The sequence below is a fragment of the Pagrus major genome, chromosome 17 (assembly GCF_040436345.1).
Source record: "Pagrus major chromosome 17, Pma_NU_1.0".
NCBI classification, from domain to species: domain Eukaryota; kingdom Metazoa; phylum Chordata; class Actinopteri; order Spariformes; family Sparidae; genus Pagrus; species Pagrus major.
The window spans coordinates 25,955,448-25,968,447 of record NC_133231.1 but is presented as its reverse complement, the minus strand read 5'-3'; the positions used below and the strand labels follow the sequence as shown (position 1 = coordinate 25,968,447).

The 13,000-nt window shown below is 41.8% G+C and overlaps 2 protein-coding genes across 2 annotated transcripts; both read left to right on the top strand.

Moving 5' to 3' along the window:
* Positions 1-1,300: 1,300 nt before the first annotated feature.
* rpz5 (rapunzel 5) lies at positions 1,301-5,915 on the top strand. The gene is made up of 2 exons (XM_073485291.1): positions 1,301-1,359; positions 2,923-5,915. The coding sequence occupies exon 2, from the start codon at positions 2,991-2,993 to the stop codon at positions 4,170-4,172; it is 1,182 nt and encodes a 393-aa protein (XP_073341392.1). The 5' UTR covers positions 1,301-1,359; positions 2,923-2,990; the 3' UTR covers positions 4,173-5,915.
* Positions 5,916-6,149: 234 nt separating this feature from the next.
* On the top strand, positions 6,150-12,834 carry rpz4 (rapunzel 4). The gene is made up of 3 exons (XM_073485949.1): positions 6,150-6,268; positions 9,774-9,837; positions 10,144-12,834. The coding sequence occupies exon 3, from the start codon at positions 10,170-10,172 to the stop codon at positions 11,343-11,345; it is 1,176 nt and encodes a 391-aa protein (XP_073342050.1). The 5' UTR covers positions 6,150-6,268; positions 9,774-9,837; positions 10,144-10,169; the 3' UTR covers positions 11,346-12,834.
* The last annotated feature ends 166 nt before the right edge of the window (positions 12,835-13,000 follow it).

Sequence of the window (13,000 nt, the reverse complement as noted above, 5' to 3'; positions counted from 1 at the left end):
TGTCGGTCTGTTCAGTGTTTTGCAGATCGGTTTCTTTGCTGGCATAAAAGAAATTCAGATCTTTAGACAAGATTTGTCTGGAAAACAAACAACACTCATTGAGAGCAAACAAGGTCTTCCAGCAGAGTGACGTCACGCTCAGGGCTCAGTGTGTGTTTACCAGCATCGGCCTGTACCTCCCATCACGCCACATACTGGTGAGTCCCTGCGAAAGCCGCTGTCCACTTTCCGATGCTTACAAGTGTGAGATCTGACAGTGGGACGACACACGATCAAGGCGGTGGCGGACGTGCTCGCCTAACCCTCCACTGCCCGGCGTCACTTTGCTGCAGACCAGACATCCTTCCCTCCTCTTCCTGTGAGCAGGGTTGACAGTGACTTCAGGCTGCGTGTGTCACGGCCTGCTTTATAAAGCACAAAGGCCATGAGTGAGCTCTGACGGTCATGGTGTGTACTCCCAAACACAGACAGTCTTTCACAAGGCGGCAGTGTGACGGACTGATTCTGATAATGCTGCCTCTGCAGGGCAAATGTCATCCATTTTTTGCAATGCTTGAATCCAGTAGCCAATCGCTTTCCATCACTAATTATCAGATTCAGAGTGAAGTAGGTCAACATTTAATACTTTGACCTGCTATTTATAATATTTTTCAGAGCCTGCTGTTTAAATAATGTTTTATTTTCTTATTTATGGTACTAACTTGCTGTAAATCCCAACTTGTCGCAAACATAAGGAGCTAAATTTGGCTTTCGAGCATGCACAGTGTCACACAAGTCAGGGGAACCGGTGCAGTGGCCATGGCAACCTCATTGGAGCCACAACAAGAAGGGTTTTGTCCTGATGGGTCGCTTTGCTGAGCCCCACTGCCACTGGTCTCCTTGTTTTTCCTCTCTCGCTCACTCTCTTTGTCTATCAGACTCTTTCTCACACATACACAGACATAAACCAGTCTATGTTTTTTATTTAAAAAAAAAAAAAAAAATGTTCCCAGGGTGCATGGTGTCCCTGCATGGGGAGTGTTTACAGGATGTTATCTGTGTCAGCGCCGGCCCCTCATCCCTCTCTCTCTCTGAGTGGGTTTCTGAGGAATGCTGGAACGAGATGGAGGAGTTCCAAAGGGGGAGTGACGAGAGAGAGAGAGACAGAAACACTGTGTGTGTGTGTGTGTGTGTGTGTGTGTGTGTGTGTGTGTGAGAGAGAGAGAGAGAGAGAGAGAGAGAGAGAGAGACAGAGAGAGAGAGAGAGAGAGAGAGAGAGAGAGAGGGAGTATATATACATCCCGAGGAGGCTGGTGCTCACAGGCACAGCTGGACTACTGGATAACTGGACTGTAGCCCACTGGATATTTCGCTAGTAAGGTGAGTTTTTTTCTCTCTTTTTTTGTTGCAATATTACTTTATTCAGCAGCTCCATCATCTACTTCATCATCATTTTTTGTTTCTATAAAATGTAAGAAAGAAAGAAAGAAAGAAAGAAAGAAAGAAAAACTCATAAATTAGAGGGTTTTTTGTCCGTTTTTCTCACCATTATTAAAACTGACCTCAATAAGTAGCTCTGAAGATCTAGATTTCTTTTTAAAGTCCTTTATTTCCTTAAAAGTTCAATGTTTTTCAAAAAAAAAAAAAAAGCCCAAATCCAAGTGGAATGCCAGAGGTAGAGATGAGCCCTTTGGGGGATGTGGTCTTGTTCAGGACTTGCGTATGTGGTCTCCATTAAGGCTCTGTAGCTCCACACTATCACACTGAGAGGGTAGACCAGTGTTGGATCAAGCTCTGTGTGGGACTCGCCTTTTTTTCTATATTTCACTTTTTTATGTTAAAAGAAGACAGACTTTTTTTTTTTTTTTGCTTTGACAAGGGACGATATTTTCAAGCACAAACCAAGATAATTGCTCAGTAAGTATTTTATTTCACTGTTATTCTTTCCTTCATTAGAATATAATTCATGTGATTACAAATTCAAATTTTGAATGGTGCAATTTTTTTGTTATTCTCATCACCTTTGTTTACATAGAAATGTGAAAAAAGCACTGATGGCATGTTGGTGAATAAAGTAAATCTAATTAGTGCGGTGATAGGAAAGGCTGTAAAATGACACCACTGATCTCATCACTGCAGCAATTATTGGTGAGCTTATATTCTGTGGTTTCACATATTTGTCTCTTTTTTCATACCAAATCCTCAAAAGTATTATATATTATTATATTTCTTGTATTCGTTTGGTTTTAATTACATCTGAGCTGTAATTATGAGGGAAGTGTGATTGCATTAGTGAACAAGTGCAGTGGTGGGGGATTTTCTTCTCTCAGACCTGGGTGTGCCTTTTTCTGAACTGGATATGGGCTCCAGGGAGCGACAATTGAGTTAGGTCATCTCTCTAGAGTATTTTACACCGAAAAACCATACTATCGTCACCAAAGTAAACCCCCCTCTTTGACCATATTGTGAACATCTGTGTTTGCTTTGGGCCTTGGCTATTGTTAGAGCAGTAAAAAAAAAAATGACATCCAAGGGCCAGCGCAGCAATGTTGCACAATACTTCACGTCATAATTCATGAGTACACACACCATGTTTGATATTTATTCTCAATTGCCATCCATGTGTGCCTAGTTTGTGTACTCTCATGAGCTTTTTTTTTTTGTTGATACAATGCCACCAAGGCTTAAAAAACAAGTCCCTGTCATTAGCTGAGACTCTGAGGGCGCGGCATGAAACTGGATGCCTACATGTGCTGACACGACCTGCCGTTTGCTTTATTGTAGGGCTCTGTTTGTCAGGAAAATGTCCTGTGAGAAAAAAAAGTCTTCAGGTCAGCTGATTACATCTGCTCTGCCAAAAGGAGTAACATATTTCTTTCTGAAATGTCTTAAAGTCCCACTACAATGAACTTTACAAGGGTTTCATGTTTCTTCTTCTTTCAGGCTCCAGCAAAGTGCCCTGCCTGTGAGAATCAAATTAGATTAGTTAGTGTAAAATACCTAACGCAAAGATGAACAGTGTGGCAGATTGGCTCGTGCAGAACAGGGACAAGGTCGAGAAAGGTGTGGAGATCATGGGGCAAGCCTCTGAGGTGCTCGCTTCCACCGTGGGCCAGCTTCACCCCATCTTGGAGGCCGTGTTCGTTGCTTCTGCCGAGTTACTCAGCAACCCGGACGGCAAAGAGGCTCGCTACATGACCCAGCAATTCGAACTGGTCAACCAGCAACTAGAGGGAATCCAAGATGAGATCGATAAAATTGCCCTGGAGCTGCAGAAGACTTCAATGAACAAGCAGAACTTCGATCGAGAGGCGCAGATGATCAGCCAGTACGAAAAGTTCCAGGACTTCGTCAACGCCAAGCCAAAGTTCAAAGAGAAGAAGATGGAGAAGTTCCTCAGCCATTACGAGAACACCGATGGCGACCTGAACTTGGACGCCCTCTACAATGCTGTCATGGGGGAAAACATCTCAGGTGACCCGATGCTGGAGACAGTCGTTGCCACGGAGCAAAGAGGCAGAAGGGCAGTTGAGGATTTCTGCGCCCGGCTGAAGAAGCTCTTTGTGGTCGGCATTATCGCCGTCATGGGCCATGCCGCCCTCAAGGAGGGAGGGGTTGGAGAGGAGATGGTGAAGAAGTGGCAGGGGCGGATGGAGGATGTGGAGAAACGGATGAAAGCGGCCGTGGATGACTGTACAGAGAACTTTGCGGATCAAGCCAAGCTGGACATGGAGCACAGTCTTCAGGAGAACCCCGGCCCTGTCAACCAAGACTTCGTCAAACCCCTTCTGGACTTACTTGCTAAGAAATACGACTGGGTGAACTGGTCCATCAGGGCCTTTAACGACAAGGAGCGCATTTTCTTTTTCAACTGGCTGGCAGGAAAGAAGTACCACGGAAGCGGTGGAGCCAAATGGTTTGACATTTTGACCAAGAACAGGATCAAAGTGGTGGTATCTTTCTGCGTTAACCCCAAGCCCATTAACAAGAGTCAGATCCAGGAGCAGATCGAGTGCCAGAAGCTGAAGGGCAACATGATGGGAGTGGCTCTGGCCTTGAACAAGAGCTTCCCCAACTGCCTGGTCCATGCTATCAGCCATTACAAGGATGTGGTGGAGATCAACAACTTCCACGAGGATTGCTACTACTACGGGAAGCACAAAAGAGCCTACCTGTGTATCCACCCCGAGTAGACTCACAGTGTAGCTGCAAATCAATTCATGAATGTCTTTACCAGAGAACTGGAAGTATTTCCCTTAAATATAGAAATGTATTCATAAATGTTATCTGTGATGATGCATAATCTGCTACGTCTTCCTTGTAATGATTTTTTATTCTTTTACATACATCTCTCCTCTATCGATGTTACAGCAGCTTCAGGGTGTTATAGAAAGAGCCATACATCTCCATGCCAGCTTTGACTTATTCTGTGTTATGAAACTTAAAATGATCGTGACCCCATTGGATATCACTAGATATGGGCGATATGATGATATTAGACTGTTAGCTGTTTATACCGAGGTACCCTTCCCCTTTGAGTTCTTTTAACCCTGGGACATCTCTGGGTGTATCGGACCGTTGTTGGCAATGTTGTAAGTCAACGCATTATGGCGTTATTAGATTTTTATGTGATTTTGTTTTGCATCAATGTGGTGCTGACCAGATTAGCCAAAAATATTGGTTGATTTTAATCTTACAGGTCATTTTTGATCTTTGAAAGCTCCAGAACAAGCAAATAAGTAGAACTAGAGTTGAAGTTGTTTAACGACAGCTTTTTCTGAGGTCAAAAAATTAACTGTCAAACTTGAAAATTTATGGGAATATTTTGACATTTTGAGAAAAAAAACACTCATTCCTATTCTTGACAGAAGTTAAATAAGAAGATTGATACCACTCTAATGTTTGTCAGATAATGTGAAGCCATAACCGGAAGAAAGTTCAGTTCAGTGTTGTAAAAAGTACCCAAAAGTCATACTTTAAGCAACATTATGTAACTTTTTTACCTTAAAATAACAGCTTCAAAATCATGTTGATGGTACAGTAAAGTATCTTACAGATAATAAATGTACTTAAGTATCAAAAGTACAAGTAAAAGTACATTTCACATATATTTACATTTATGTACTTGTAGTCGATGATTGTCAGCCTGGTTGATTTTCTGAATCATTTCTTTTTACCCAATTGCCAATAAAATAAATGTTTTGAAAACTGTGCTACTTTGGCTTTGATGCAGCATGTAATCTGCAAAGTACAATAGTTGCCTCCAATATGTAGAGTGGAAGTAGCAGAAAATGGAAAAAAGCCTACTTAAGTGAAGTACAAGTACCTGAATAAATGTACATTGCATCGCTGTTAGCTTAGCATAAAGACTTGAACTACTGTTAATAGCTCGCCTGGCTCTGTCCAAAGGTAGAAATCCACCCACCAGTGCCTCTAAAGTTCACTAGTTATATATTTGAAAAAAGAAATATGAAAGTGGTGTCAATCATCTCATTTAAGTCTCTTTAAGAAAGCTAATAAGCGTACTTCTGAAAATGGCGAACTATTCCTTTACGTCAACATGGAGCATCTAAGAATAAAAGCAAAGCCTAAACATCTACATGACCTCGATGGGGACTGTGGGACACGGTGAAAACGACTATTCGAACCTTGAGTAGAGATTGTTTTGTCTATTATTCAATTTCTCAATGGATTTTCAAGAGAATGTATTATCCATACGACATATATATCACAAAATAAATAAACAGTATATACTGTGGCAGCAGATTATATCAGTATCGCCCACTCCTAGATATACATTTGTATAAAGAAAAAGATATATATTCTACTCTTCAGCTTTTGGTGCAATATAGTTCTGCGGGTCGAGCTTCAGTCCACAATCACTTTCATCAAGGAACTTGTATACACTTTAATTTGTAATAAACAAACAACATGAATGTTTTTGTCATCACTGGTAGTCATTACTCCATCACTTTAAAACAAAGCTGAGAAAATATTTAAAATCATGACTCAGCACGAGCTGTTTTTATACTCAGAACTACAGTTATGAAGCTTTAATAGCACGCCATTGTTTACCAAATGGGTGGAGGTTGATCTGTAACAACATCACAACAGCAGCACCATTTTTTTTTTTTTTTTGTCTCAACACCACCCAAGTTTTTATGTGTGCGTGTCTGTGCGTGTGTGTGTGTGTGTGACTGGGTGTGCCTCTCCTCTGTAACACGAGAGCCACATGACCAATAGGAAGACAAACAGTCTGGAAGTTAGAGTTCCGCAAACTTTTTTAAAGGTGAGTCCATTTCTGATCAAAATGCTTCATTGTGGACGGACACATTTAGATTAACAGTGTGTTAAAGATGAGGTGCTTTACTAGGAAATGATCGATTCAGCTTCATCGACTTCTTTTCCAGTGTCTCGTTACATAATCGATCTTTTTTCCCCCTCTTTACGCACCGAAAACGTCAAATACGCTTACATATTTTATTACGCAGCTTCGTTTAATAAAGCAAAGTGGGTGATTAGATGAATATGCAGGTTTTTATGCTGTCTAAACATAATGTATGTGCTTTTATGGGCGTTGGTTGCCAGCTCTGGTGCCACCGCTTCACTTTTTCCAGGAAGTGTCAAAGTTTTTAAAGGCGTTCTCCACTTGTGTGCTGCGTTGTAGTAAAAAAAAAAAAAATCTAATCTGTGGTGTTAACCTGCGATGTTTGTTTGCCTCTCTGTCCACCGCCTGTAAAATGATACAATTAGAGCCCTTGTACACAGACTGATCGATACTTTTTCCATTAAGAGGGCGCATTAACAGAGCGATTAGTTGAGTGGTCAGCTGTCAGAGAAGGGTTTGGTCATCTCTGCGTTCAGAGGAAGCTCTGGCACATCACATCAATGAAACATGAACTATCTGAACCCTGTCAGAGCCATTCTGTGGCTGCTGTGTGAAGTGGACGGCAGCATGCATGTGGTGTCTTTCATTTCAGTTCATTTTTTTTTATCATCATCATCAAAGATGCTGTTAAATGAGATTGTCTTTATGAAATATCAAGAATTGAACATGTTTCCAATGAAGCCTACTGTTGATTTTCATTACCAGAGGTGGCAAAAGTACTCACATTCTTTACTCTTACTTTACTTAAGTAGAAGTACAGATACTTGTGTTCACAAAAAAAACAAGTACCTCAAAGTTGCACTGAGGTACCGTCTGAGTAAATGTATTGAATGACTTATCACCCATGTATATTACTGAATATTAGTGTAAAAATGACTGAAAACAAGACTTGTTTTACTTGTTTATATCCCTGCATTCATGCCTCTGGTACTCTGCAAACTGAATCTGCGCCTCCAGCTCTTTGTCTCTGAAAATGTGATTTCTTCAAGCACTTTTATGTTTGAGTTGTCCGTGTGAAGGTGTTTCACATGCACTCAGTCTGCAGTTAAACTTCCCCCGGGACCCTCAGTGAGATGGAGAGCATCAGTAGAAAACAGGAATCACAGTTTTTAGCTCGGCCAAATCAAATAAGATACAGCGTCTGTAAATGTTCTTACATCCTGCTGGAATTTCCTGCACTTTGTTGTCTTTGTTCTCGAGTCGTACAAGGAAATCATGCAGATATTTTATAATTCATATCACAAGTTTTAGAGCTTTGTGGATATCATTCAAATGACGTCCATTTAAAGGAATAGATTGACAATGTGGGGAAACTACTTCAGGTAGTGGCTGGTTAGCTTAGCGTAGCATTAAGGCTGGAAATAGGGGGAAACAGCCAGCATGACTCCATCCAAAAGTGAAGAAATCTCCCTATTAGCACCTCTAAGTCACACAAGTTAACATGTTAAATCCTGTCTGTTAAATCCATACAAAATTTGAAGGTAAAACAAGAAGTTTCACAGGGTTGCGTGTCATGACTCCAGGAAGTCACTGCCCCCGGCCAAGAAATTGTCCGGCACATAAAACCCTGTAACACCGCTATATGTCAATTTTTAAACGTAGGTTTTTGTACAAATGAAACAAAAAGACTGTAGTGGATTTATACCTTTGTACAGAACCAAATCCACATGCTCTCCTCCCCTCTTTACGACAAGCTAAGCTAAGATAAGCTAAGCTGAGCTAAGCTGAGCTAAGGTAACCACCTACTGGTTGTAGCTTCATATTTAATGACAGATTTGAGAGTGGCATCTGTCTTCTCATCATCTCTCGGCAAGAAAAGTAACATTTCCCATAATGTCAAACTATTCCTTTCATTTTGGAGCCATCAGGCCGACATCTTTGTTCATATCTGAACATCCCTGCTGGAATTTAAACCACCCTCTTGTCTGCAGATGTGTCTGACCCCTGCAGAGGTGCAGGCTGAGTAATGGGTGCTGCAGTCTTCTGCAGTCGAGCTTGATAAACCCCACAGAGCAGCAGACCTCAGCAGGGAGATGAACGAGCTGACAGATTATTTTCCACTGTCTTGTTGCCGTGGTAACTTGCTGAGTTAAACTGGAAAACGCACCCTTGCCCAGCAGGTTTAACCTCTTCCACTTAATCACTTCCCACGCCTGCTGCTCCAATATTGACTGGGCTGGCTGAGGGAGAAACACAGCTTCTCCTTCAGCCACTATTACAAAACTGTGTGAACAACAGTCTGGAGGCCAGAGACCTGAGTTAAAACATGTGACAGCAGGTTCATTGGCTACAGCAGCTACATAGACAGTGAATGTGAGACTGATTTCGTGAAGCCAGCAGATGACTGTATAATCATTCTGTCTCAAAATGTAATTTCCACCCGAATTACACATTTCCAGTCTTTCAAAAGGACATGTCTGAACATGCCCAGAAAGTCCATCTGGTTTGCTGTTACAGTCAGGTTTTTTTTGGCCTTTGAGAGGAGCTGTTTTCGTTCTAGATAAAGATTTTCCAAATCCAGTGGACTTCTTGTTTTTAAAGGGCACGACAGGAAATAATTTCCTTCATATCAACAATCCCATAGCATCACGAGCTTTTAAAGCAACACTATGTAACTATTTTGCCTTCTAATACCAGCATTAAAATCATTTTGATGGTACACTGTCTCGTAATAGAGAGAATGGTGTTTGGTGGGTGGGTAGGATCCACCAGGAGAAATGTGTAAAGCTTTACGGCACCATGTTACACAACTATGTCACACAATTGGATCATATTTTAAGGTGACAGGAGACATTTCATTAGACTCTTATTGCGTATCCATGCACATGCATATGTGCACCCATATCCCAATATGCCTAACATAACACTGTTTTCAACTGCAGATGAAGTTTGCTTAGTTGCCATGGAAATGAATCTGGTGATGCGAGCTGAGGGGCTGTTCTGACTCTCACTTTCAGATCTCATCCATGTTTGCTTAAAGTTAAGGGAAAAGTCTCACAATTTGACATTTGCTTATACGCTTTCTGACAGAGAGCTAGATGAGAAGATTGATGCCACTCTCATGTCTGTCATCAGTCAGTCAGCCTAGTTTAGCTTAGCTTAGCACAAAGACTTGAAACTCAAAGGTATCAAAACTACTTTATATTGCTTGTTTAGGATATATAAGAGCTACTTCCTATCATTATAATAATACAATCTACTTTTAAACTTTTAAAATCTCTTTCAGCATTTTAATAAAACTGTTTATTTCCAGACAGTAAACACACAAATAACACACGAACAGTTCAACCAGTACTGGCCCTCCGTCGCTGCTGAATTCCCTTTACATTGTTGAGTCATTGCTCACTGGGTGTGGCCAGCAGCCGACACCGAAGCTCACTTGGCTGTTTCTCTCTTTCCTTATCAGTTTTTGCTGTGTTGTAAGAGGAGCAAGGGAGCAGGCCACAGTCCACCAGCACTGAAACAGAACTGTAAGTAAACCAACGTTTGTTTCTGCCAGTAAGATTTAAGGAAGTGGTGACTTTCTGCCTCACTTTTGTTCAGTTTTCTGACCTCAGTCTGTGTTTTTACTTTGCTTAAAGGTCCAATTTGTAAGACAGTTGATTGTTGAGTGTCATTTTGGACACGTTGGGTTAGTGGCATACCCACCTACCAAACCAGAGAGTCAGTATTTGAAGATGTCAAACAATCAACTATCTCACAAATTGTACCTTTAAATTAAACAACAGAACTAATTTGGATTCTTTCTGACCATGTCACTATGTTTCTCCTGTTAGAATCAGTCTGAGAGACATCAGCAAACATGGCAAACCAGCTACAGCAGCTTGTAGCGGAGAAGAAGAATATGGTGGAGACTGTGATGGAGGTGTTCGAACAGGGAGCTGAAGTGGTGGCCAGTATCGCCGGTGACCTTTTCCCCGTCTTCTCCATCGCTGCTCCGATCGTTAAACTGGCTCTGGACAACGTGGAGAGCAAAGAGGCCGCATTCATGAAGGACCAGTTCCAGAAGGTGCGAGACCGTCTGGAGGTGGTCTCAGAGGAGCTTCAGAGGATCAACGAAGAGATCAAGAAGAGCGGATTGGATGCTGTGTACTTCCCACTGGAGGAGAACATCACTAACCAGTTCAGGAAGTACATGGACATCCTCAACGCCAAACCCAAGTTCCGGGAGGTCAAGAAGAAGCTTTTTCTTGAGCATTTTGCTAAGACCGGCGGTGACAAAAACCTCATCAGCCTCTACAACGCTGTGACCGGAGATACATTCTCTGGGGAGTCCGTGCTTGAGATCACCCTGAACTACGAGGAGAAGAGTCGCCGGCCGATGGAGGACTTCTGTGCCAGGATGAAGAAGCTCTTCTGCATCGGGATCATCGCTCTGCTGGGCCATGCCGCTCTGAAGGGATATGATGAGGAGGACATGCTCCTGAAAGACTGGGGCGAGAAGATGAAGGTGGTCCAGGATAAAATGAATGCTGTCATTGAAGACTGCATCGTCAGCTTCCCCAAACAAGCCGAGCTGGATTCCCGTCGACTGGTGAGAGACCAGTCGAACCTCACCAACCAGCAGCTCGCTGATGCTATCATAGAGAAACTAAAGAGAAAGTATGACTGGGTGGGCTGGTCTGTGCGTATATTCAGGTCCCCTTCAGGCCTGTTCGCCAACAAGAAAGAATTCCACTGCCCGACTGGGAAGAGTCGCTTCCAGGTGCCTTCATCTGACGAGAAACTTAACGTCTGGGTGTCCTACAGCTCCTCGGCTGAGCCTGTGGATAAGAATCACATCCAGCAGCTGATCCAGAGTCAGAAGAAAATCACGGTGGTGAGTGTAGCAGAGCTGCTCTTTGAGAAGCTGCCCGGCGACTGCATGGTCCACACGGTCAAAACCAGCAAAGACCTGGCCTGCTCCTGGAGCTTCACAGACGATCTCCACTACTGGGAGGAGCAGAAAAACTTCTACGTCTGCGTGCACTCGGCTTGAAGTTGTAGACACTGACAAAAACTCTCAAAAGTCACTCATTCTATGTCTGTAAGCTTAGGTCGATAATCAGAGTCTATCACTGCCTTTTTTCTTGACCTTAGCAGTGAAACTTTACACAGTACGTGCCTTAATTTGAACTCTCTAATAGTCCTTTTACTTCCTAAATTACCCTGTTTTTCTCAGAATGTTCATAGTCCGATAGCACAAATCACAAAATTGCTTCAAGGGGCTACACAATCTATCCTTACACCCTCTCCCCCTGCCAAAAAAACCCTTTAAGAGGGGAAAAGAGTAAACAAAACCTCAGGAAGAGCAAGAGAACAGAGGAGGGATCCCTCTTCCAGGACAGACAGATTAGCAATAGATACTTGCACAAGAAATTAACATAAACTAAATTCTTTAACTAATAATAATGACCTTTGTGATCACATGCAGCTGTGCTTATGTCTCAGAGCAGATGGAGGAGCTCACCCCTTTGTTCTGGCTATATTTTATATTCCAGTGAAGAAATTGGTGACTATTCACAGTTGACATTTGACCGTATTTTCTACTGACGTGGTTGTTTCATGCTGGGAAAGTTGCCGATGTAGAATCCAGGTGTCATGCAGAGATTAGGTTTCTCTGGTACTGATAAGCGGTGACGTCGCCTGGTCAAGAACATAAACACCAAAACCATGAGAGAAAATGTGCGTGGACATATTGATGATTGCATCACTTGCATGATTTCACTTTTTTGAGCTCAGCTAACAAAAATAGTAAAACCATGTTTCTGGCTGCTGTACAAGCAACAAAGCACAAGAGAAAAATGCTCTAACAACATTTGCTTCAGTGAGCTCCATGAAACTTTATTCACACGCCCTGCACGAACATGCCGAGGTGTAGTGACGGCAACACTTTGTTTACATACAGATGCCTCACATAGCTTTTCTTGTGTCACAAGAATGCAACACAAACTGGAAAGATGCTCAAAACCCTCGACTGCATTTGCTTTGTACTTTTATGTAGATAATTTACTTTAATTAGCAATAAACAGTTGGTTTTAGAGGAAGTTATTTGAAACAGTCTTGGGTTTGATTTGGGTTTTGGGATCTTCTTCTAAGGGATTTTGATCAAAATAGGCATGACTGACCTGACCGTGACATTTACACTACGTTGTAGTCGCTGCAGAGAGATTCTGTTCTTTAACTTGTAGACCACTGACCTGTTGCAACTGCTTCACATATTTAGTGTGTTTTTTGTACATCACAGTAATCTTTGTGTTTCCTCTTTGTTTGTATATTGTTTACATGTCATTACTAATTCTGAATATTCTATTATCTCACCAACACATGACCCATATTAACTGTAAAGTTATGTTATACTTCTGTTTTATATCATTTTCATTTCCATGCAGTATATTTGGGTGGTCAGTGTCTCAGATTCAAAATCCTGTTGGTACACCAAAGCAATGAATGTAATAGTTCTCCCAAATAAACTCGGTCATGCACCATTTCATTGTGTATATATTTGTGAATTAATTGCAGTTTTTCTTGTTTTAAAAGATACACATTGACTGTCTGGTTACAGGACTGACTCAGAAGAAATGAAGCAAATCTTTTCTCTTTTTTTGGGCAACTGGTTTTGGTGGATTTGATATTCACTTAAACTCAATAAAA

What these genes read in the sequence shown, in the direction of transcription:
- rpz5 (XM_073485291.1), top strand. Translation starts at nt 2,991, where the DNA reads ATGAACAGTGTGGCAGATTGGCTCGTGCAGAACAGGGACAAGGTCGAG.
- rpz4 (XM_073485949.1), top strand. Translation starts at nt 10,170, where the DNA reads ATGGCAAACCAGCTACAGCAGCTTGTAGCGGAGAAGAAGAATATGGTG.